Source organism: Scyliorhinus canicula, unplaced genomic scaffold (genome assembly GCF_902713615.1).
Source record: "Scyliorhinus canicula unplaced genomic scaffold, sScyCan1.1, whole genome shotgun sequence".
Lineage (NCBI taxonomy): Eukaryota > Metazoa > Chordata > Chondrichthyes > Carcharhiniformes > Scyliorhinidae > Scyliorhinus > Scyliorhinus canicula.
Window position 1 is genome coordinate 246,678 of NW_024055500.1, and position 25,369 is coordinate 272,046.

At 47.1% G+C, this 25,369-nt stretch overlaps 1 protein-coding gene across 1 annotated transcript in view; it reads left to right on the forward strand.

Moving 5' to 3' along the window:
- LOC119960438 (M1-specific T cell receptor alpha chain-like) overlaps positions 1-20,064 on the forward strand; it is a 65,659-nt gene extending 45,595 nt beyond the window's left edge. Inside the window, exons 5-8 of the mRNA XM_038788162.1 lie at positions 16,231-16,509; positions 16,601-16,648; positions 17,947-18,055; positions 19,562-20,064. Of these exons, the coding sequence (XP_038644090.1) occupies positions 16,231-16,509; positions 16,601-16,648; positions 17,947-18,053 (434 nt within the window). The 3' untranslated portion in view covers positions 18,054-18,055; positions 19,562-20,064. The remainder of the gene's footprint in view (positions 1-16,230; positions 16,510-16,600; positions 16,649-17,946; positions 18,056-19,561) is intronic.
- Positions 20,065-25,369: the final 5,305 nt, after the last annotated feature.

Genomic DNA, 25,369 nt, shown 5'->3' on the forward strand with positions numbered 1-25,369 from the left:
TTAGTGTTGGGTGGGGTTACTGGGTTATGGGGACAGGTTGGAGGTGTGGGCTTGGCTAGGGTGCTCTTTCCAAGAGCCGGTGCAGACTCGATGGGCCGAATGGCCTCCTTCTGCACTGTAAATTCTATGATCTATGAACTCAAGTCATTGAAATGGCAATCAGAATCAATTAGTTGTGTTAATTGTGGTGCATTGGGAGGTGTGGTACCTGGAGTTATTGTAAAGGGATTCGTTACTGTGTGAATTCTGGAGGGATGGGCAAACTGGTGTTTGGAAGTGGAACCAAACTCACTGTCAATCCTGGTAAGGACTCAATAGTAGGTCCCTCAGGACCAACTATCTTAATTATTTTTCAACCTAATCTTAAGCACTTGTTCATGAATTAATTTGGAATCTTGAAAGACCTTAAGTGTTATACACAGTTCAATGAACAGATAGGTTTGATTAGGTACCAAGGTTTGAACGGTGGATAAACTCACATTTGGAGCTGGGGGCCGAATCGATTGTGTAATCTACTCATTTGATCCTGTATTCTGGGCCTGCTTTCCCTCAATTTATTACAATTAAAGGCAGACCTGGAGCACTACCAAAGAATACAAAACAGCTTAGATGTCATTTCTCCATACGGGGGGAAAGATGAGGAGTAAATAGTTACGTTGTTGATGTACTTGTTCACTGAGAAGATATGAGGGTTGGTCATTGTGGTGTAGAACGATTGGAAGCAGTACTATCCTGGGTTCTTGTAAAGGTCCCAGCTACTGTGTGAATTATGCAGCAACTGGCAAATTAACGTTTGGAGGTGGAACCGAGCTCACTGTTCTTCCTGGTAAGAAGTCAGTTTCTCAAAATGACCATGTCAATTTAGGGCAGCACGGTAGCATGGTGGTTAGCATAAATGCTTCACAGCTCCAGGGTCCCAGGTTCGATTCCCGGATGGGTCACTGTCTGTGTGGAGTCTGCACGTCCTCCCCCTGTGTGCATGGGTTTCCTCCGGGTGCTCCGGTTTCCTCCCACAGTCCAAAGATGTGCGGGTTAGGTAGATTGGCCATGCGAAATTGCCCGTAGTGTCCTTAAAAGTAAGGCTAAGGGGGGTTGTTGGGGTACGGGTATAGGGTGGATATGTGGGTTTGAGTAGGGTTATCATTGCTCGGCACAACATCAAGGGCTGAAGGGCCTGTTCTGTGCTGTACTGTTCTATGTTCTAATTTCTTAGCAAGAAGATTTTTTAATTTTGGTCAAAAGTAATACGCAGATCTATTTACCTGTCCAACTATCTATCTTACTATCTATCTATCTGTCTACTTGTCTATCTATCTGTCTACTTGTCTATCTATGTATCTATTTGTCTATTTCTCTTTCTAGCTCTATCTATCGTGATCTATCTATCTGTCTGTCTTTTTGTCTATCTATCTATCTGTCTACTTGTCTATCTATCTGTCTACTTGTCTATCTCTCTCTCTCTCTCTCTCTTTCTATCTATATCTACTTTTCTATCGATCTATCTATCTGTCTACTTGTCTATCTATCTTTCTACTTGTCTATCAATATTCAATATTCGGCAAGTGTTAACGATTTAACTTGGTCACCACGGTAACAGGATAGAGTTAATTTCTAAGACGGTCTGTGCACTTTGAACTGGACATAAGAGTTTGTGTCCTGGGCTGTCATACTGTGTGAATGATGTCTATGAACTATCATTCGGATCAGGCACCAAACTGCTTGTGCAGCCGAGTAAGTGAAGTTTAATTCCGAATTATTGTGGTATTAACAATCAAAGCAAAAAAATTCCTGAGTTCATCGCAGGCAAACGACCATCAAGAGATTTTGAATCGGGGTGAGGAACATTTCTCTGGGATACAAATGGCCCACGGTCCATTTCGTGAAGGTCAGCAATATTCCAGAGAGGATTTCACTTGTCAATTCAAGACGCGTAAATCCAATTCAGGAGAAATCTCTGGACTCAAAGAATGGTGACACTGTGGAATTCAGTGGCACATAAATTAGTTGAGAGGGGATAACCTAGCGATTAAAAAATGAAAAGGTGGGGGGGGGGGGGGGGAATAGACGATAGACAAGAACAGGTGAGACAGATATGATGATGTGGAGATGCCGGCGTTGGACTGGGGTGAGCACAGTAAGAAGTCTTGAAATCAAATGAAAATCACTTATTGTCACAAGTAGGCTTCAATGAAGTTACTCTGAAAAGCCCCTAGTCGCCACATTCCGGCACCTGTTCGGGGAGGCTGGTACGGGAATCGAACCGTGCTGCTGGCCTGCCTTGGTCTGCTTTCAAAGCCAGCGATTTAGCCCAGTGTGCTAAACCAGCCCCACACAACACCAGGTTAAAGTCCAACGTGTTTGTTTCAAACACTAGCTTTCGGAGCACTGCTCCTTCCTCACCTGACGAAGGAGCTCCGAAAGCCAGTGTTTGAAACAAACATGTTGGACTTTGTGTCCTCTGGTTCTAGTTTTTCCTGCAAGTGGAACCATCCTCTCCACGTCAACTCTATCCAGGCCTCGCAGTATCCTGTAAGTTTCAATGAGATCCCCTCCATCTTTCGAAGCTCCATCGAGTACAGACCCAGAATCCTCATTTGACAAGATCTTCATTCCGGGCATCATTCTTGTGAACCTCCTCTGGACCCTCTCCAGCGACCTTAGATATTAATACGCATTAATACAGACCCTGGAATAATTAAAGAAAATGGGCGTGCTTAATAAATAACCTGTAAAGATTCAACTACCTGCAAAAACTCCCATTCAAAGTATCATCTTGCATCATTGACTTTGTCTATATATGTGGTTGTGGAACCCGTCTCTTCATTCACCTGAGGAAGGAGCTGCGCTCCGAAAGCTGGTGATTCGAAACAAACCTGTTGGACATTAACCTGGTGTTGCAAGACTTCTTACTGTAATATTAAATAGGTGCATTTCTAAAAATGTGGATGTAAAATGAGAAGGTAAAGTGGCCCCTGTTACTGTAACTTGCTAAGGCTAATTAAAGAACGAGGACCAATTGAGCCGGGAGGTTTTTGTTAGCCAATGTAGGGCTGTGTGAATGTTCAGAACCTCAAGCTAATATTTGGAAGTGGCAGCAGGCTCACGGTGAAACCCAGTAAGTCTTGTAACTTGGAACAATGCGATTTAAGGGGCAGCACGGTAGCATTGTGGTTAGCGCAATTGCTTCACAGCTCCAGGGTCCCAGGTTCGATTCCCGGCTTGGGTCACTGTGTGCGGAGTCTGCACATCCTCCCCATGTCTGCGTGGGTTTCCTCCGGGTGCTCCGGTTTCCTCCCACAGTCCAAGGATATGCAGGTTAGGTGGATTGGCCGTGATAAATTGCCCTTAATGTCCAAAATTGCCCTTCGTGTTGGGTGGGGTTACTGGGTTATGGGGTGGAGTTGTGGGCTCGGGAAGGGTGCTCTTTGCAAGAGCCGGTGCAGACTCGATGGGCCGAATGGCCTCCTTCTGCACTGGAAATTCTATTGCAAATAATAATTGTGAGAAATGAAATGAAATGAAAATGGCTTATTGTCACGAGTAGGCTTCAAAGAAGTTACTGTGAAAAGCCCCTAGTCGCCACATTCCGGCGCCTGTCCGGGGAGGCTGGTACGGGAATCGAACCGTGTTGCTGGTCTGCTTTGAAAGCCAGCGATTTAGCCCAGTGTGCTAAACCATGAAGGCAGTGCTGCGGATAATCTAGAATGCAGTCGCTTTCGATGGCTGAGTGTTTGAGCATAATCCCAGCCAGGGCAAAGAATCACTCCAGTTAATCTGAAGAGAGTTTTTGCCAACAGGCGCAATGCTGTGTGAATGGCGGGGCAGCCCGTCAACTTAGCTTTGGAAAGGGGACAAAGTTAACTGTGGTGCCAAGTAGGTATCCATTAATTACTGTCAACTCACGCATAAATGTCTGTGTTTTCTCCACGATGAAGCAAATAATTTTCCCAGATGTTTTCCATCACGTTTCTCCTTTTCAAAGCTTGTCGCTTACTATTGAGAGAATTTGAATATTGAAGTAGGGCTGTTATGCTTTAGGTGTACAGGAAACAGGCGAGTCTGTACCTGGAGTATTGTGTACACTATTGGGATCCTTGTTTGAGGGAGGATGTAAATGTGCGAGATGCAGTTCTGAGAAGGTTTACTGATACCAGGAATGGGCAAGTTGTCTTATGAGGAAAGTTGGGCTAGGTTTCATCTGCTGGAGTTCAGAAGATTGGGGGGCAACTCGATTGAATCCTTTAGGATGCTGAGGGGCACTGATAGGAGGGATGGGGAGAGGATGTTTCCTCTTGTGGGAAAATCTAGAACCTAAACTCTTTTAAAGTGGGCAGCACCGTCGCACAGTGGTTAGCGCAACTGCTTCACGGGTCCCAGGTTCGATTCCCGGCTTGGGTCACTGTCTGTGCGGAGTCTGCACGTTCTCCCCGTGTGCGTGGGTTTCCTCCGGGTGCTCCGGTTTCCTCCCACAGTCCAAAGATGTGCAGGTTAGGTGGGTTGGCCATGATAAATTGTCCCTTAGTGTCCAAAATTACCCCTTGTGTTGGGTGGGGTTACGGGGATAGGTTGGAGATGTGGGCTTGGGTAGGGTGCTCTTTCCAAGAGCCGGTGCAGACTCGATGGGCCAAATGGCCTCCTTCTCTACTGTAAATTCTATGAAAAAAAACAGGCTTTGGCAAAGAGTCATCGGACTGGAAACTTTGACAAAGAGTCATCGGGCTCGAAACGTTAGCCCTTTTCTCTCCCTACAGATGCTGCCAGACCTGCTGAGAATTTCCAGCATTTTCTCTCTCTCTCTCTCTCTTTTAAACAGCAGCTGGATATGTACCTTAAGTGCTGTAAACTACAGGGAAATGGATAGGGTGCAGGAAGGTGGGATTAGAAAGGGGTGTCCTCTGGGCTGGCATAGACAAGATGGGCCGACTGATCTCCCCCTGTGCTGTAACTTTTCTATGGTTCTATGGGTGAAACATGATGATTGTCAGATTTAAAATGCATGCAGGGAGGTCAAACAAAACTAATTGCCTTGGTTGCAAAATCAGTGCGAACATCCATTGATGCCTCTATGTATTTATGTACCTGTGTGCAGATTGTGAATCCCGAATAGATTATTCCTAAATGCAGATAGATTAACAGACAGAGAGAGATAGGTGTGAAAATGAATGGGTGCAACGCATAGGCAAAGTGGAGTCTGTCACTGTGAATAATCAATAATTCAATCCGGAGGTTTTTGTTAACTAGCGTAGGACTGTGTGAATACTGGGAACTTCAAGACCATTTTTGGAAGTGGAACACAGCTCATTGTGGAACCTAGTAAGTGTTTCTTTTGAAAGAATATTATTACAAATGCAAGCAAGGAAGATATGTCAAGAATAATTCAGCAAGTATAATAATTCTCTTGCTGCGAGATATTGAGTGGTTGAAGTGAGACTGAGGGTAAAGTGGTAGTTAGGCAGTTGGGAAGCAGGACTCTCAAGTTGTTGTAGAAGGATAAGTTACTGTGTGAATGCTGGAGGTTACAGTAAAATGGTCTTTGGACGTGGAACCGCAGTGATTGTTAATCCCGGTAAGGCAAAAAAGCTTGTTCCTCAGAATGATTACATCATTTTTTTTGCAAAATAGTCATAGATACTGGCCAGGAAATGTACAGATGCTCAATCACCAAGTTGATGGTAGCATCCTGGTTAGCACAATTGCTTCACAGCTCCGGGTCCCAGGTTCGATTCCCGGCTTGGGTCACTGTCTGTGCGGAGTCTGCACGTCCTCCCTGTGTGTGTGCGTGGGTTTCCTCCGGGTGCTCCGGTTTCCTCCCACAGTCCAAAGATGTGCAGGTTAGGTGGATTGGCCATGCTAAATTGCCCTTAGTGTTGGGTGGGGGTATTGGGTTATGGGGATAGAACATAGAACAAAGAAATTTACAGAACAGAAACAGGCCCTTCGGCCCTCCCTAGCCTGCGCCGATCCAGATCCTTTATCTAAACCTGTTGCCTATTTTCCAAGGTCTACTTCTCTCTGTTCCCCACCCGTTCATATATCTGTCCAGATGCATCTTAAATGATTCTCTCGTACCCGCCTCTACCACCTCCGCTGGCAAAGCGTTCCAGGCACCCACCACCCTCTGCGTAAAAAACTTCCCACGCACATCTCCCTTAAACTTTCCCCCTCTCACCTTGAAATCGTGACCACTTGTAATTGACACCCCCACTCTTGGGAAAAGCTTGTTGCTATCCACCCTGTCCATACCTCGCATAATTTTGTAGACCTCAATCAGGTCCCCCCTCAACCTCCGTCTTTACAATGAAAACAATCCTAAAGAAAGAAAAACAATCCTAAAGAAAGGTGGAGATGTGGGCCTGATTTGGCTGCTCCTTCTAAGAGCTGGTGCAGACTCGATGGGCCGAATGGCCTCCTTCTGCACTGTAAATTCTATGATAATAATAAGACATATTCGTACATGGACTAAATATGTAATGACATCATAGGACATTGGTTGAACCTGAATGAGATGTCAAATATGCAATATTCAATTGTTTTAATAAATTGGCGGATCGATAATCCATAAATATAATTTACAATTAATTCTGGAGATAGTCTATGTTCTTGCATCAACTGTAATCCCAGATTATGGTCCATTAGTCCAGGTGCTGGTTTAGCTCACTGGGCTAAATAGCTGGCTTGTGTTGCAGCACAGGTTCAATTCCCATACCAGCCTCCCTGAACAGGCGTCGGAATGTGGTGACTAGGGGCTGTTCACAGTAACTTCACTGAAGCCTACTCGTGACAATAAGCCATTAATATTATTTCAGATGGAGAGTGGGACCTCTGGTGCACGAGTAATGATGTCTGACCCAATGTCCGTCCACTGGCTTCCTTAAGTTGATTGAAGTTGTGTTAAGTTTTGAATCATTTGCCTGGGAAACTAAATTTATGATTTAACAGTTAATATGCACCCTAATTATTCACCTATATGCAGAGTTGCATAGACGCCTGTTCGGGGAGGCTGGTACGGGAATTGAACCCACGCTGCTGCCTTGTTCTGCATTACAAGCCAGCGATTTGGCCCAGTGTGCTAAACCAGCCCAATATATAACCAAGGGAATAATTCAGGAAAGTGGTAAGCGAGTGCATGCACCACCACAAGCAAACCTGCTCTCCAACAGGGCGTAATGGCCAAATATTAACCCTTCAACAGAAAGAAACCAACTAAAGTCCCGGGAGTTAATCTGAAGGAGGTTTCTGCTAAAGGACCCAACACTGTGTGAATGTCGGCAATGAGCTGATCTTTGGAAAGGGCACAAAACTATTGGTGGAGCCAGGTAGGAGATCGTTCATAACATATCCAGGAACTGGGACGTTGGGAAATAAACCGAGTGTCAATTTCACTCTCCTTAAATTGAGATGAGACGAGTTTAAGTTTCTGAACTCGGGGAGTAAGGTGCACATGTCTGTCCTCTGGAATGAATCAAGGGCTTCCTCCGGTACGTGCAACATTCCTGAATAATGGAGTGTGGCACTTGCTCTCCTGAAAAAAATGAAGTGAAACGAAAATGGCTTATTGTCACAAGGAGGCTTCAAAGTGAAGTTACTGTGAAAAGCCCCTAGTCGCCACATTCCGGCGCCTGTTCGGGGAGGCCGGTACGGGAATCGAACCGTGCTGTTGGCCTGCCTCGGTCCGCTTTCAAAGCCAGCGATTTAGCCCAGTGTGCTAAACCAGCCCCTGATCTCGTGTGGATTATTTGAGGCGAGCAGTGTGTGTGTGTGTGTGGGGCGAAGAGGCAGCTGGACAAATGGAACAGGCAGCAAGAAATAGGAGGGAGTGCAGAGGGAGATTGATTAGGGATGTTGGGAGGGATGGAAAGTTTCAGCTACGGGGAGGGACTGGGGGTGTATTCCCCGGACCAGAGGAGGCTGAGTGGGGGGAGAGGGGGAGGGGGAGGTTGGGGGAATCTGATAGCGTTGCAAAAAAAAATGCTGCGAGGCATAGATGTAGATCGTAAGAATATTTTCCCCATGGATGAGGTGCGTAAGACGTCAAGGCATAGTAGCTATGGAGCAAGCACTGGTAAATGGGATTAGTATAGATTGGTATTTTATGGTCAATTTGGCGTGGAGGCCGAATGGCCTGTTTATGTGCTGTATGACTCTATAATTCTATAACTCTATGACTGTTTGCTTGGAGTAGATAAAGGGGAAAGGCGTGTATGTGGCTCAACTCGTGAAATAGACCATTTGGATGTGATAGCTTGCCTGTTTGCTGCACATCCTCTCCCATAATATTCCTTAATTTAAAAAATAATTCATGAACATTGAGCCAATATGATTGCCAAGGGATGCCTGCATTAAGTCATCATTCCTATCAATATACAAATGAGTAGATGAAAATATATGTGTAAATGAAAAGGTAAAATAGGTGCATGGTTCATTTAACTGTGACGATGTGCAATGGATAGGGCAGCACGGTGGCGCAGTGGTTAGCACTGTGGCCTCACGGTGCCGAGGTCCCAGGTTCCATCCCGGCTCTGGGTCACTGTCCGTGTGGAGTTTGCACATTCTCCCCGTGTTTGCGTGGGTTTCGCCCCCAAAAATGTGCAAGCTAGGTGGATTGGCCACGCGAAATTGCCCCTTAATTGGGAAATATGGGTACTCCAAATTTATTTTTTTTAAAAGATGGTCATTAAATCGGAAGGTTTTAGTGAGGCACACTAGCGTTGTCTGCAGTATACGGACAAGCTTATTTTGGAAGAGGGACCAATCTCATTGTGGAATCCAGTAAGTGATCGAATTTGTAAGAATAACAATAGAAGGCCAATTAAAAATAAATATGGCCTTGCCATGATTAATCTAGGAAAGATAAAAATTGGATCCCTTCGGCCAGTCAATGAGTTTGAGAATAAGTGAGCATTGATACCAGTGGTACATTGGAATAAACGCTCTTCAGAGTTCTTGTAAAGGGAAAAGCTACTGTGTGGATGCATCCGGACACAGTAAAATGATATTTGGAAGAGGCACAAAACTCACTGTTAATCCTGGTAAGATCTCATTTATTGCTCTTCAAGGTAATATGTCAACAAGTTTATAAGCAATTTCTGAATTGGAACATAGAGAAATACAGCACAGAACAGGCCCTTCGCCCACGATGTTGTGCCGAACTTTTGTCCCAGATTAAGAACAAATTAATCTACACTCCATCATTCTACCGTAATCCATGTAGCTATCCAATAGCCGCTTGAAGGTCCCTAATGTTTCCGACTCAACTACTTCCACAGGCAGTGCATTCCATACCCCCACTACTCTCTGGGTAAAGAACCTACCTCTGACATCCCCCCTATATCTTCCACCATTCACCTTAAATTTATGTCCCCTTGTAATGGTTTGTTCCTCCCGGGGAAAAAGTCTCTGACTGTCTACTCTATCTATTTCCCTGATCATCTTATAAACATCTATCAAGCCGCCCCACATCCTTCTGAAAAAAATGAGATGAAAATCAGTTATTGTCACGAGTAGGCTTCAAATGAAGTTACTGTGAAAAGCCCCTAGTCACCACATTCCGGCGCCTGTCCGGGGAGGCTGGTACGGGAATCGAACCGTGCTGCTGGCCTGCTTTAAAAGCCAGCGATTTAGCCCAGTGAGCTAAACCAGCCCCTTCTCCGTTCTAATGAGAAAAGGCCGAGCACCCTCAACCTTTCCTCGTAAGTCCTACTCTCCATTCCAGGCAACATCCTGGTAAATCTCCTTTGCACCTTTTCCAAAGCTTCCACATCCTTCCTAAAATGAGGCGACCAGAACTGCACACAGTACTCCAAATGTGGCCTGACCAAGGTTTTGTACAGCTGCATCATCACCTCACGGCTCTTAAATCCAATCCCTCTGCTAATGAACGCTAGCACACCATGGGCCTTCTTCACGGCTCTATCCACTGGAGTTTTAACTTTCAAAGATCTATGAACACAGACCCCAAGGTCTCTCTGCTCCTCCACTTTGCCAAGAACCCTACCGTTAACCCTGTATTCCGCATTCATATTTGTCCTTCCGAAATGGACCACCTCACACTTGTCAGGGTTAAACTCCATCTGCCACTTCTCAGCCCAGCTCAAAATTCTGCTCAAACATTCCAGAAGTGTGTGAAACCAACTGAGCCCAAAGTGAATGGAAAGAGAGGGGAGTTAGCAAAATCAGCATTGGCTAATAGAGCATGGATCATTTTGGCAATAATATTTACACTTAGACTAGGTCAAACATCTGGACTGACAGATAAAGCTGCCTAAATGTTGTTGACAAGCTCATATTTATATTTGAAATGAACCTGAAAGTCGAACCTATTAACTGAAGTTTAATTCTGAATGAACAACAATGACAATGGTCTAAACAATACTTTGTTAGCCAATACCATCAGTTATTTACCACTGGAGTATAAAGGCAAAGAGGTGTTACTTCAAGGTACTAATGAGGCTGTAGTTACAGTTACTGTGGACAGTTTAGGGTCCACTTATTTAAGGGATTATACATCATTAGAGGCAGCACAGAGGAGGTTTATTAGGATGACCCCAGGGACAGAAATATGAGGAAAGATTCATAGATGGAATTTGCAGTGCGGAAGGAGGCCATTCGGCCCATCGAGTCTGCACCGGCCCTTGGAAAGCGCACTCCACCCAAGCCCACACACCTCCACCCTATCCCCGTAACCCAGTAACCCCACCCAACCCTTTTGGACACCCAAGGGCAATTTAGCGCGGCCAATCCACCCTAACCTGCACATCTTTGGACTGTGGGAGGAAACCGGAGCACCCGGAGGAAACCCACGCACACACAGTGACCCAAACCGGGAATCGGACCTGGGACCCCATGAGCTGTGAAGCGACAGTGCTAGCTACTGTGCTGCAGAGAAATAAGACCAGATAAGACTTGAAATGAAAACGAAAATGACTTATTGTCACGAGTAGGCTTCAAATGAAGTTACTGTGAGAAGCCCCTAGTCGCCACATTCCGGCCCCTGTTCGGGGAGGCCGGTACGGGACTGAATGGGAGTCGAGCAGCTGAATCATTGAAGAATGAGCAAGTACTTTTTGTTGAGGGGTTTAATAGTGTGTGAATACTAACTCATACAACTTGATATTTGGAGCTGGGACAACACTCACAGTTCAACCCAGTAAGTAATTTTTCATCTCAATATCCGTTCATTTTCTCCCTCCAATCAGCTGTCAAATAAATTGCATTAAGTCGCTTCTTTGCATTTCCATAATTGGGCAATTTCAAACTCCTGTCCAGCAGAATTGACGCTGTCTTTCTTTAAACCACCAGCACTGAGGTGGGTGCAATTTCTGACTCTCCAAATAACGTGAAGAGTTAGTTAGTCCTCAGATTCGAACCTACGGTCTTACAATTTTGGCAGTATTCACTGAACAGCAGTTCCTTGATGCGATGAGCTGACGCGTTGCGTTGATTTGCAACATTTTCCATCGCTCTCAATTTTCCGCTCAAGGGCTCTGCAGGAATCGTACATGAAACCGAACTGGTCTATATTTCTGCTTTGCGAAACAGTGTCGCAACACTGAGCAACTGCAGCCCCATGACTCGTGGTCGGTCTTTGCTCGAGTTGAGAAGATTGGTGTGGGTTTAATTTTCAATAAAGAGATGCCAAAAATGGTTCACCCAGTGTGATGATCAACCGGTAAATCAGAAACCGCTCTCAAATGTGTACTGCTTCAATTCAATCCGGATGGCACGGTAGCACAGCGGTTAGCACTGCTGCCTCACAGCTCCAGGGACCCGGGTTCAATTCCAGCCTTGGGTGACTGTGTGGAATTTTCACATTGAGTATAAGAATTGGCAAGTCATGTTGCAGCTGTATAGAACCTTAGTTAGGCCACACTTGGAGTATAGTGTTCAATTCTGGTCGCCACACTACCAGAAGGATGTGGAGGCTTTAGAGAGGGCGCAGAAGAGATTTACCAGGATGTTGCCTGGTATGGAGGGCATTAGCTATGAGGAGCGGTTGAATAAACTCGGTTTGTTCTCACTGGAACGACGGAGGTTGAGATGCACCATAGAAAGCATTCTTTCTGGTTGTATCCCAGCCTGGTATGGAGCCTGCTCTGCCCAAGACAGCAGGAAACTACAAAAGGTCGTGAATGTAGCCCAGTCCATCACACAAACCAGCCTCCCATCCATTGACTCTATCTATCATTCCCGCTTCCTCAGAAAGGCAGCCAGTGTAATTAAGGACCCCCACGCACCCCGGACATACTCTCTTCCACCTTCTTCCGTCAGGAAAAAGATATGAAAGTTTGAGGTCGCATACCAACCGACTCAAGAACAGCTTCTTCCCCACTGCCATCAGACTTTTGAATGGACCTACCTCGTAATAAGTTGATCTTTTCTCTGCAACGTGCTATAACTGTAACATTATATTCTGCAGTCTCTCCTTCCTTCCTTATATACGGTATGCATTGTTTGTCCAGCATGCAAGACCCAATACTTTTCACTGTAGACATGTGACAATAATAAATCAAATCAAATCTAAAATAGAAATGGCTCATCAAATCTCAATGGCCATTTAAAAACCCTTTGGACCGTCTCTTGCTTGTAGCAAGTGGAACCCTTCCCAGAAGGGCTAAATGAGCCACCAGAGTTAATCTGAATAGGGTTTTTGCTCAAGGGTGCCCTGCTGTGTGAATATTGGAGTTAACAATCAGCTTATCTTTGGAGAAGGGACGACAGTAACTGTGGAGCCAAGTAGGTGTTCCATATTAATTATACTCTATCTATTCTAGATATAGATCTGAATGTTCTCTGTACTGCCTGTGCTTGTGTGGTGGAGCCATTGTCGAGGGCAATAAATGATTAATGGGCAGAGGTACAGGGAACATGCCAGGCAGATGGCATTAAGTCATGATGCTCATTTGGAGAGCTGGAGCGCACACAAAGGGCCAAACGGCCTCCTTCTGCACCGTAACAATTCTGCGATTCTGCGTGTGTGTAGCACATTATGACGGGAATTCTCCGGGAGTTAGGAAATACCATTGGCAAGGCGCGGGAAGAAATAATCTCACCACTAGCGATTGGCCAGGAAACATGGGGCTGGGGAACTGAATAATCCGACCCTATAGATCCGTATATATAATATATGTGCATATATATATATATATATATATGACATGAATTGCTGGGAGGAGATATTAGATAGACGAGGGTTGTTTTTCTTAGAACAGAAGGGGTGATCTAACTGAGGTGTACCGAATAATGTGGGATCGAGACAGAACGATTTGTTTATCTGAGCCGAAGGGGGCATAGATTTAAGGAGATCGGTAAAAGGGTTCAGAAGGAAATGGGACAATTATACTGTATATAAATAGATATGATTGCACGTGTACACATATGTACAATTACATATAGATATGCATGTGTGCGTGTACATAATATACAATTACATACAAATATGTATGTGTGCGTACACATGGATACAATTACATACAAATATGTATGAGTGTGTGCACATGTATACAATTACATACAAATATGTATGTATGTGCAGACATGGATACAATTACATACAAATATATGTGTACACACATACAAATAGACACAAATACATGAGTGTGAACACATATTTTAAAATGCACACAAATATATATGTATATATAAATAAATGGTGATATATCTGTAAAATAAACGGTGATATGAGTAACGGAAGGGTGGGCAAAGACTATTAATGAACACGGAAGGTATGTGTGAGGTAGTGTATGGCTGTGTGAGTGTTGCAAACTCCAAGCTGACATTTGGACGTGGGACAAGTTAGTCGAACCCAGTGAGTGTCGGAACCAGAAGGATTGTTGGCGTAAGGTTGTTTGATAGACATTAAAGGTAAATAATCACCACGGGAATTCGAGAAGGAATGAACATCAGAAGGCGGGGTTATTTTGACTCATCGTCAGTGAATGAAAGTGTGAGAGTGGTACATTGGGACCCCAGCACTATCTTGTGTTTTTGGAATGGGATACGTTACCCTGGGGGTTTTGGAGGATTGGGTCAATTACTCTTCAGAGGCAGTGACACGGCCATTGTTAATGCTGGGAAGAACTCGTTCGACTTATTCCTCAAAAGGACCTCGTGGATTAGTTTGCAATTATAAATTCTGGTCAAAATAATGTCTTGAATGTCAATAAAATCGAAGAGGGACGAGCTTAAATTAAACTATAGTCTTACGGTAGCAAAAATAGGAAGGCAGGATCATTTTTGAATGGGTGTAAATTGAGAGAGATGGATACTCAGCGAGACCTTGCTGTCCTTGTGCATCAGTCGCTGAAAGTAAGCGCGCAGGTACAGCAGGCGGTAAAGAAGGCAAATTGCATGTTGGATGTCATAGCGAGAGGATTTGAGTACAGGAATAGGGATGTTTTACTGCCATTGTATAGGGCATTGGTGAGGCCACACCTGGAGTATTGTGTGCAGTTTTGGTCTCCTTCTCTGAGGAAGGATGTTCTTGCAATGGAGGGAGTGCAGCGAAGGTTTACCAGGCTGATTCCTGGGATGGCGGGGCTGTCATGTGAGGAGAGATTGAGTCGGTTAGGATTATATTCATTGGAGTTCAGAAGAGTGAGAGAGGATCTCATAGAAACGTCTAAATTTCTGACAGGATTAGACAGGGTAGATTAAAAAGAATGTTCCCGATGGTGGGGGAGGGGGGTGGGTGGGGGGGAAGGGTCCAGAACTAAGGACATAGTTTGAGGATAAGGGGTAAACCTTTTAGGACTGTGGTGAGGAGAAATGTCTTCACCCAGAGAGAGGTGAAGCTGTGGAATTCACTATCACAGAAAGTAGCTGAGGCCACAACGTTGTGGAATTTCGAGAAGGAATTAGATAGAGCTCTTGGGGATAAAGGGATGAAGGGATATTGGGGGAAGGTGGGATCAGAGTACTGAACTTGATGATCAGCCATGATCAGAATGAATGGCGAGGTAGACTTGAAGGGCTGAATGGCCTCCTCCTGATTCTATTTTCTATTAATGTCCCTCTGGTCCCTTATCCTCAAACTATGACCCCTGGTTCTGGACTCCCCCACCATCGAGAACATTCTTTCTGAATCCACCCTCTCTCGGGGGATATGAAATGAAACAATGGAATGAAAATGAAAATCGCTTATTGTCACGAGTCAGCTTCAAATGAAGTTACTATGAAAAGCCCCTAGTCGCCACATTCCGGCGCCTGTTCGGGGAGGCTGTTGCGGGAATTGAACCGTGCTGCTGGCCTGCCTTGACAGCCAGCGATTTAGCCCTATGCTAAACCAGCCCCAGCGTATCAGAGTAATATCAGAGTAAAGAGTCGCCCATTTAACACAGATGAGGAGGAATTTCTTCTCCCTGAGGATTGTCATAACGGATGAGTCATGATCTCATTGAAGGGCGGGGCAGACAGGATGGGCTGAATGGGCTGCTTCTGCTCCTACATCTTATGGCCTTATCGTCCAGGTGTACCCGAGGGTTCCGAATGCAGAATGGACACTGTCCCTAAGCAGAACTGTCCCTTGGGCAGCTCGGTAGCATTGTGGATAGCGCAATTGCTTCACAGCTCCAGGGTCCCAGGTTCAATTCCCGGCTGGGTCACTGTCTGTGCGGAGTCTGCACGTTCTCCCCGTGTCTGCGTGGGTTTCCTCCGGGTGCTCCGGTTTCCTCCCACAGTCCAAAGATGTGCAGGTTAGGTGGATTGGTCATGCTAAATTGCCCTTAGTGTTCAATAAAAAAGATTGGGTGGGGTTACTGGGTTATGGGGATAGGGTGGAGGCGTGGGCTTGGGTAGGGTGCTCTTTCCAAGAGCCGGTGCAGACTCGATGGGCCGAATGGCCTCCTTCTGCACACTGTAAATTCTATCTATGTAAGAACGCACTGGTTAGCTCTCAGCTAACAAAGTTTCGCACCAACCAGCCTCGGGGCTAGTTTAGCACAGTGGGCTAAACAGCTGATTTGTAGTCCTGCACCATGCCAGCAGCGCGGGTTCAATTCCCGTACCGGCCTCCCCGAACAGGCGCCGGAATGTGGCGACTAGGGGCTTTTCACAGTGACTTCATTTGAAGCCTACTTGTGACGATAAGCGATTATTAATTTTGGACAGTGAGAAATGAAATGAAAATGAAGTGAATGGAGCATGATGTCTCAGTTTGGCACGTTATAACACCTGATGACTTCAACCCTAACTCAGGAGGCCCTTCCTTACCCCTTCTCATTTTGCCCTCCACAGAATCCGATTATTCAGAACCATCCGTCTACGTCCTGCCTCCGAGGGGGAATCAGCCGAACGTTTCCCCCGTGTGCCTGGTGACGGATTATTTCCCCAACAACGTAAGCGTGTCCGTGAAGAATGGGGCCGCCAGCCAGGAACGAAACCATTCGTATGCCTCGCTCTCCATCGCAGATCGCAGCTACAGCATGGTGGGATTCCTGAACAGCCCTGCAAGCCAGCAGGATGAGAAATTTGAATGTACAGTTGGAGGGGAATGGAGGACATTGCCCGAAGCTGGTGAGTTGCTCTGCTTTTTAATAATACTCGTACGGGAATTACAAATCATTTATTGGGATGGTGTCAATTATCCATGTCATTCTCATTTCAGCTCAAGTCAAGAGGCAGTGCATAGCTGTTGAGGAAGATAGTGATGGCGGTGAGTATACCATGTGTTTGCGTACCTATGTGTATGTCTGCGTGTTTGTGCACGTTTTGTCTGTGTGCCTCTGTGTGTGTGAATACCTTTGTGCACACTCAAGTTCATAAATCATTGTGCGTGAGTAACAGTGTGTGTGTGTGTAAGTCTTTGTGGGTGTGTTTGTGTCGGCGAATGTGAGGGACTTTGCACTGAAGTTGAAGAATGAAATGAACATCGCTTATTGTCACGAGTAGGCTTCAATGAAGTTACTGTGAAAAGCCCCTAGTCGCCACATTCCGGCGCCTGTCCGGGGAGGCTGGTACGGGAATCGAACCGTGCTGCTGGCCTGCTTGGTCTGCTTTAAAGTCAGAGATTTAGCCTGGTGAGCTAAACCAGCAGAAGATGGGCAGCAGGGTAGCATGGTGGTTAGCATAAATGCTTCACAGCTCCAGGGTCCCAGGTTCGATTCCCGGCTGGGTCACTGTCTGTGTGGAGTCTGCACGCCTCCCCCTGTGTGCGTGGGTTTCCTCCGGGTGCTCCGGTTTCCTCCCATTGTCCAAAGATGTGCGGGTTAGGTGGATTGGCCATGCTAAATTGCCCTTAGTGTCCTAATAAAAGTAAGTTTAAGGGGGGGGTTGTTGGGTTATGGGTATGAGAATGACAAATGGGTATGGGTATGGGGTGGATACGTGGGTTTGAGTCGGGTGATCATGGCTCGGCACAACATTGAGGGCCGAAGGGCCTGTTCTGTGCTGTACTGTTCTAAGATGCTGAAGTGTGTGTGTGTGTGTGTGTGTGTGTTTATGCATGTGTGTGCCTGTGAATGTGTTTTCGCATGTTTGTTTTTACGTGTGTGAGTGCGTGCATGCATGGTGGTGTGTCTGTGTGCCCAAGTATGTGTGTGTGTGTTGAGTTTGTGGACGCATGATGGTGTGTCTGTGTATTCAAGTGTCAAGTGTGTGGTGGCGTGTTTGTGGCCAAGTCTGTATGTGTGTGTGAGTGTGGGCATGGATGGTGGTGTGTTTACGTGTCCAAGTGTGTGTGTGTGAGTGTGAGCTTTTGCATGCATGGGTGATGTGTGTATGTGTCCAAATGTGTGTGTGTGTGTGTGTGTGTGTGTGTGCATGGTGGTGTGTTTGAGCCCAACTGTGTGTGTGTGTGTGTGTGTGTGTGTGTGTGTGTGCGTGTATGAGTTGTGAGCTGGAAGCAGTGCTCCCGTTCCCTCCCATTCTGTGTGCGCATCAATGTGGAGGAAGGGTTCCCTTTGTGACGAAGGCGGTTTGCTCATTCTCTGCAATTGCTTCTTCTTCCCGCAGTCGAACACTTGAACACCCTTTCCCTGACAGTCATCGGATTGCGAATTCTCTTCTTAAAAAGCATCGTCTTCAACGCCTTGATGACCTTTCGGATCTGGGTCTCATAAAGGTGAGTGACAACACTTTGCAAACTCGCCACCAAAGATTGGGAGCTCCCCTTCACACATCCTGCTTTGCCAAGTTGACCCATCAGTCCTTCAGGCGCACAGCAGTGTTGCCGAATCTTTTCTACGTTGTTCATTCATGGGGTGATAGAATCGCGACAGGGCCGAAGGAGGCCATTCAGCCTATCTAGTCGGCACCAACCCTCTGAAAGAACACCCTACTTAGGCCGCATCCCCAGCCTCTATCCCCTGCAACCCCCACCTTACCGTTGTACACGAAGGGAGAATTTAGCATGGCCAATCCACCTAACCTGCACGTCTTTGGACTGTGGGAGGAAACCGGAGCACCCGGAGGAAACCCACGCAGACCCGGGGAGAGCGTGCAGACTCCGCACAGACAGTGACCCAAGCCAGGAATCGAACCTGGGACCCTGGTGCTGAAAGGCAGCAGTGCTAACCACTGTGCTGCCATGCCACCGATGTCGCCCATCCCTAATTGTCCTTGAACTAAATGACCACGTCAGTGGGGAGTCAATAAAGAGTCAACCACATCGCTGTGTGGATCTGGAGTCACATGTAGGCCAGACAGGGTAAGGACGGCAGATTTCCTTCCCATAAGGGACCAAATGGCTTTTTGCCACAATCGATAATGGTTTTCTGGGCATCCTTTGATTTTTAATTCCGCCATCTGCCAGTGTGGGATTCGAACCCCGGGCGCCCAGAGCAACCTCCTGGGTCTCCGGATTACTACTCCAGCCCGGAATGTCAATTGAATCCGAAGTCTAGAATTGGACCCAGCCCCCATCTTTGCTGGAGAGAGTGTCGTGACTTTGTCGACCGTCAGCAAGTCCGAGCAGCTGCCCAGTGTCCCAGCTATCACCATTGACCGCTGTAAAAAGTCGCCTGTTCAACAATGCAATTGCTGTCGAACCGGAACAGAGGCAAATGCCAGGGGCGGCACGTGGGCGCAGTGGCTAGCGCTGGGACTAAGGCGCTGAGGACCCCGGTTCGAATCCCGGCCCTGGGTCACGGTCCGTGTGGAGTTTGCACATCCTCCCCGTGTCTGCGTGGGTTTCCCCCGCCCCCCCACAACCCAAAAGGATGTGCCGGTTCGGTGGATTGGCCGTGCTAAATTGCCCCTTAATTGGGGAAAAAAATATTTGGGTACTCTAAATTTAAAAAGGAAAACAAAAACGAGGCAATTGTCGTTAACCCTCAACAGTGCCATTGCCGAGAATCCCTAACAAAGTAATTAATAAGGCATCGGCATAATGGCGGATGGGAGGAAGTTAGTGTGGTACCAACATTGGCATGGACAACTGGAGGCCAAAGACCTGCTCCTCATAGTTTTACAGCACAAAACGAGGCCCTTCGGCCCATTGTCTCTGTGCTAGCCATCAAGCACATATCCATTCTAATCCCTATTTCTGTGCTCCAATTCGTTTTATTTGATACGATACGGCAATCATGCTCTGGACTAAAACCATCTCTTACATCTCTCTCCTCACCAGATAGACCATCGAGCACAAGACCAGGACAGACCACAAGGCCGTGGCCAAGACCTGGAAGACCTTTGTTACCGCCTGGTGATGGCTCCAATGAAGGGCGACATGCCACATGTCAAAAACATATATGTGTTTGTATGTGTCAGTCACCATCCTCATGAATGTAGCATTGCATAATGTTCATCCGTCCGATTCAAAGGACGGTGTCGCTTATTGAGCATAATCTCTTGCATGTACAGTTTCTGGTAAAACCCTCCTCATACTTATCTTTGTTGCTGTCTGAGCATATATTAAAAGTATCGGCTGTGTTATTGGAAGATGTACATTTAATCGTCTCTGTACATTCAGTAGTATAGTCATTTTTTTTTGTACAGTGCTTGAGTATCGCTACAACAGAACCTGCCAATCAATCTGTGCTCACTTCCCATGAAGTAGAAATTGTTGTTCTCTTCGCCATTTAGCACCTACGCGCGAATCTGATGAGTGCCAGATTAAAAGCTTCGACAGCATTGTCTGGTTCTATCAGCAATACATTAAGGCTCACGGCCGAGCTCTTAGAATATTGACATCCTGCAGTGCTGGAGTGCAGGGCATCGGGGGAATAAAAACAGGACCCATGAACGTACGAGATTGGAGCAGAAGTCGGCCATTCGGCCCATCGGGCCTGCTCTGCCGTTCATGGCTGAACTGGTTGGAACATCCCTGACTCCCCCCCCCCCCCCCCACCCCCAACCCCCTCCCCGCACCAAGACACGAATGGCCAGAGTGGAAGATTGTAGACTCCCCCTGTACCAAAAGAGGCCTTTTGGCCCATTCATTGTCCTGCTGGCCCTATCCAACTTGTCCGCTGGTTCCCCCCCAACAGTCCTGGAAATGTATCCTCAACAAGTAGTCACCGAATCCTTCGGGAAGTTATCGTGGAGACAAATAATTCTCCCCGTGTCTGACTTGCCCACCTAATCCCGTTTGCCAACACTTGGCCCATAGCCTTGAATGTTAAGATGTTGCCAAGTGTTCATCCAGGTACTTTTTAAAGGATGTGAGGCAACCAGCCTCTACCCCCCTCCCAGGCAGTGCGTTCCAGATCGTCACCACCCTCTGGGTAGAAAGGTTTTTCCTCAAATCCTCCAAATCCCACCCCTCACCTTGAACTCGTGACCCCCTCGTAACCGACCCTTCAACGAAGGGGAACAGCTGCTCCCTATCCACCCTGTCCATGCCCCTCAATCAGGGCGCCCCCCTCAGTCTTCTCTGCTCCAGCGAAGACACCCCAAGCCTATCCAACCTCTCTTCGTAACTTCAATGTTCCACCCCAGGCAACATCCCGGTGAATCGCCTCTGCACTCCCGACTGGGGCCAGAAGGGGGAGCAATGCTAGCTCCTCCTGCCTCTCCACGTGAACTGGAATCTCTCATTCCCCCCACCCCCTCCCCAACCACCCACACCGGGTCCCTTCCAATAAACCTCCCCCGCTCCCTCTCCACAAAGCCCTAACATCCTCCCTAAAGCCTACCATCCAGAGTTGGAATGCACGTGCATGCGGTTGGAATTCACAAGTATTTTTGCAAACACGCCATGTTTCAAGTCTTTGTCACCCACCAATCCAACGTCAATTTATGAGACAACTTTATCCAGCAGGATGTAAATACTCTAAGAGATTGGTGCGAAGGAAGATGTATTGGCATCTTGCTGTGCCTGGAGAACATTGGTCAACATGTTTCGCTGTAGACATTCCAATGAGATGCTGCACGCTGTTTTTGATAAACGTTTCTTAGCATTGTTCCATTTATTGAAGTGCTTGCAAGATTTTCAAAATGGTGTCCTTCTCGAAATGCTTGCCAATAAAATACATTTGAATAGAATTGAAGTTCACCGTTGTTCATTTTGCCGCGTTCAGTCATATATCCTCCATTTGCAAAGGTGCATCTCCCTGCATATCACAAATCCAGTGTTTGTAGAAGCGTAGGAGCAGGGAGACGCCATTCGGCCCCTCGAGTCTGCTCCGCCATTCAATACGATCATGGCTGATCATCCAACTCAGTAGCCTAATCCCGCTTTCCCCCCCCACGTCCTTTGATCCCCTCCACCCGTGCGATATCTAAATGCTTCCTCAAAACATACAGGGACGACTTCTCCTTTCCTGAGACTAAGGGCGGGATTCTCCGACCCCTCGGTCGGGTTGAAGAATCGCCGGGAGGCTACGTGAATCCCGCCTCTCCGAAGCCGGCTGTGGAATTCTCCTGGTTCTGGTTTGGATTGGATTTGTTTATTGTCACGTGTACCGAGGTCCAGTGAAAAGTATTTTTCTGCGAGCAGCTCAACAGATCATTCAGTACATGGGAAGAAAAGGGAATTAAACAATTCAAGAAAATACAAGAAAATACATGAGAATACATAATAGGGCAACACAAGGTAGACAATGTAACTACATAAACACCGGCATCGGATGAAGCAGACATGGGTGTAGTGTTAATGAGGTCAGTCCATAAGAGGGTCATTTAGGAGTCTGGTGACAGTGGGGAAGAAGCTGTTTTTGAGTCTGTTCGTCCGTGTTCTCAGACTTTTGTATCTCCTGCCCGATGGAAGAAGTTGGAAGAGTGAGTAAGCCGGGTGGGAGGGATCCTTGATTATGCTGCCCGCTTTCCCCAGGCAGCGGGAGGTGTAGATGGAATCAATGGATGGGAGGCAGGTTCGTGTGATGGACTGGGTGGTATTCACGACTCTCTGAAGTTCCTTGCGGTCCTGGGCCGAGCAGTTGCCATACCCAGGCTGTGATGCAGCCCGATAGGATGCTTTCTATGGTGCATCTGTAAAAGTGTCTGCTTCACTTGATGTCTGTGCCTATGTATTTATATTGTGGTTTTATCGAATGTCCTGTTTTTCTACGAACGGGATGGTCTGCCTGGTCTGTATGCAGAACAATACTTTTTACTGTACCTCGGTACACGTGACAATAAACCTGAATCTAATTCACTCAGAGTGGTGGTGACAATCTGGCCCAGGAAGGTATGGAGCCTGGAAACTTCACAACCATTAAAACGCACTTGGATGGGCTGTTACTGGCCAGGGTTTCGAGAACCCCAAAGTGTATTGTGGAGTTCACCTGACCCACAACTTTTACTAGATTGTGGTGTGGGGAGCACACGGCCCACTCTACAGGTACAGCAGAAATGGAAAAGTATTTTTTAAAGCAGAACAATGTGTATTCGATGAACCCACCTTTTTGAAACATACAGTGAACATCTCAGCAACCATCAATTCAACTACAACCCCCAAAGAATACAACACTAAGTAATCCTTAATAATTTCCCAAGCAACATCCAGAAGACAAAAGAAACACCTTTCAACAGAAGCACATCAGGTTTACATTCACTACTGTGTATATTTCTAATTCTGAATTCACCAAATGATCAAGAGATAGTCTTTTGATGGCAGAGAGATCAGCAGTACAGCTGCTCCGTCTGGCTTCAGCTCCAACGCTGAAAACAAAACTAAAACACACCCTGCAGCAAACAGCCTAAAATGAAAGTAAAAAGCTGACAGACAGTCCAGCTCCACCCACACTCTGATGAACACCCATTTCTTAAAGGTACATTTCTTAAACACCCATTTCTTAAAGGTGCTCTCACATGACAGGGCACTTGAAACATCAGGGGCGGGAGTCTCCGGCGGCCGACGCCGGAATGGGGAAATGTGATTGGGCGGAGAATTGGCGTTGACGGCCAAATCGTGACGGTTTCACGCCGAATCACAATTCTCCACAGCGGCGTCAATGCGTTCCACTCCGCCCGTACAGTAAACAAGGTGAATCATTAGCGGCTGGAGCTTGTCAGCCTCCCGAGTGTCAATCACGGGCCTGGCGACTCCCGCATCGTCTCTCACTGGAATCGATTGTGTTCCATGCGGCGCCGGTGCTAGCCCCTCCGCAGACGCTGAGTCAGTCCAGGTGCGGCGCCATTTTTGCTGTCCTGAATCCTGCCCAGGCGCCAACGCTTAGTCCCAGGATCGAAGAATCCTGCCGCGCATTCCTGGATTATGGTACAAGTGAATGGGATTAGCGTGAGATGCGGGGCGGTTATTGTCAGGGTAGAGCCGATGGGCTGAAGGGTGTATTCTGTGCTCTATGGCTCTGTGAATCAATATGATGCAGTCACAGAGAGAGAGTGAGTGAAAGAGAGAGACAGCGGCCGGGATTCTCCGAGACACGGCGGGCAGGCCGTACCGTCGCCAAGGCGAGGCGTGAACCACTTCGGCATCGGGCCGTCCGGAAGGTGCAGAATCAAAGAACAAAGAAAAGTACAGCACAGGAACAGGCCCTTCGGCCCTCCAAGCCCGTGCCGCCCATGCTACCCGTCTAAACTAAAATCTTCTACGCTTCCGGGGTCCGTATCCCTCTATTCCCATCCTATCCATGTATTTGTCAAGATGCCCCTTAAACGTCACTATCGTCCCGGCTTCCACCACCTCCTCCGGCAGCGTGTTCCAGGCACCCACTACCCTCTGTGTAAAAATACTTGCGTCTCGCACCTTAAACCTATGCCCCCTAGTAATTAACCCCTCTACCCTGGGGAAAAGCCTCTGACTATCCACTCTATCCATGCCCCTCATAATTTTGTAGACCTCTATCAGGTTGCCCCTCAACCTCCGTCGTTCCAATGAAAACAAACTGAGTTTATTCAACCGCTCCTCATAGCTAATGCTCTCCACTCTAGGCAACATCCTGGTAAATCTCTTCTGCACCCTCTCTAAAGCCTCCACATCCTTCTGGTAGTGTGGCGACCAGAATTGAACACTCTACTCCCAAGTGTGGCCTAACTAAGGTTCTATACAGCTGCAACATGACTTGCCAATTCTTATACTCAATGCCCCGGCCAATGAAGGCAAGCATGCCGTATGCCTCCTTGACTACCTTCTCCACCTGTGTCGCCCCCTTTCAGTTGTCCTGCTTAAATTTTGTACCCCTCATTAGCCACCCAAACAAGAATTCACCCTTGCTCCGTGATGTTCAAATGCCAAGCCTATTGTTTTCTTGCAAAGCTAGCATTCTGCCATTAATTATGCGATTAGAACATAGAACATAGAACATAGAACAGTACAGCACAGAACAGGCCCTTCGGCCCTCGATGTTGTGCCGACCCATGATCACCCTACTCAAACCCACGTATCCACCCTATACCCGTAACCCAACAACCCCCCCCTTAACCTTACTTTTATTAGGACACTACGGGCAATTTAGCATCGCCAGTCCACCTAACCCGCACATCTTTGGACTGTGGGAGGAAACCGGAGCACCCGGAGGAAACCCACGCACACAGGGGGAGGACGTGCAGACTCCACACAGACAATGACCCAGCCGGGAATCGAACCTGGGACCCTGGAGCTGTGAAGCATTTATGCTAACCACCATGCTACCCTCCAACGTGAGCGGAGAGCCAAATGAATGAACTTACCCCCAAACTTAATGTTGACAAGGGCGTCTGTGCGGAGTCTGCACGTCCTCCCCGTGTGTGCGTGGGTTTCCTCCGGGTGCTCCGGTTTCCTCCCACAGTCCAAAGATGTGCGGGTTAGGTGGATTGGCCATGCTAAATTGCCCGTAGTGTCCTAAAAAATAAGGTTAAGTTTGGGTTTGGGTTACGGGTATAGGGTGGATACGTGGGTTTGAGTAGGGTGATCATTGCTCGACACAACACCGAGGGCCGAAGGGCCTGTTCTGTGCTGTACTGTTCTATGTTCTATGTTCTATGATCACACGTTAGGTGAATTAGATATTCTGAATTCTCCCTCTGTGTACCCGAACAGGCGCCAGAATGTGGC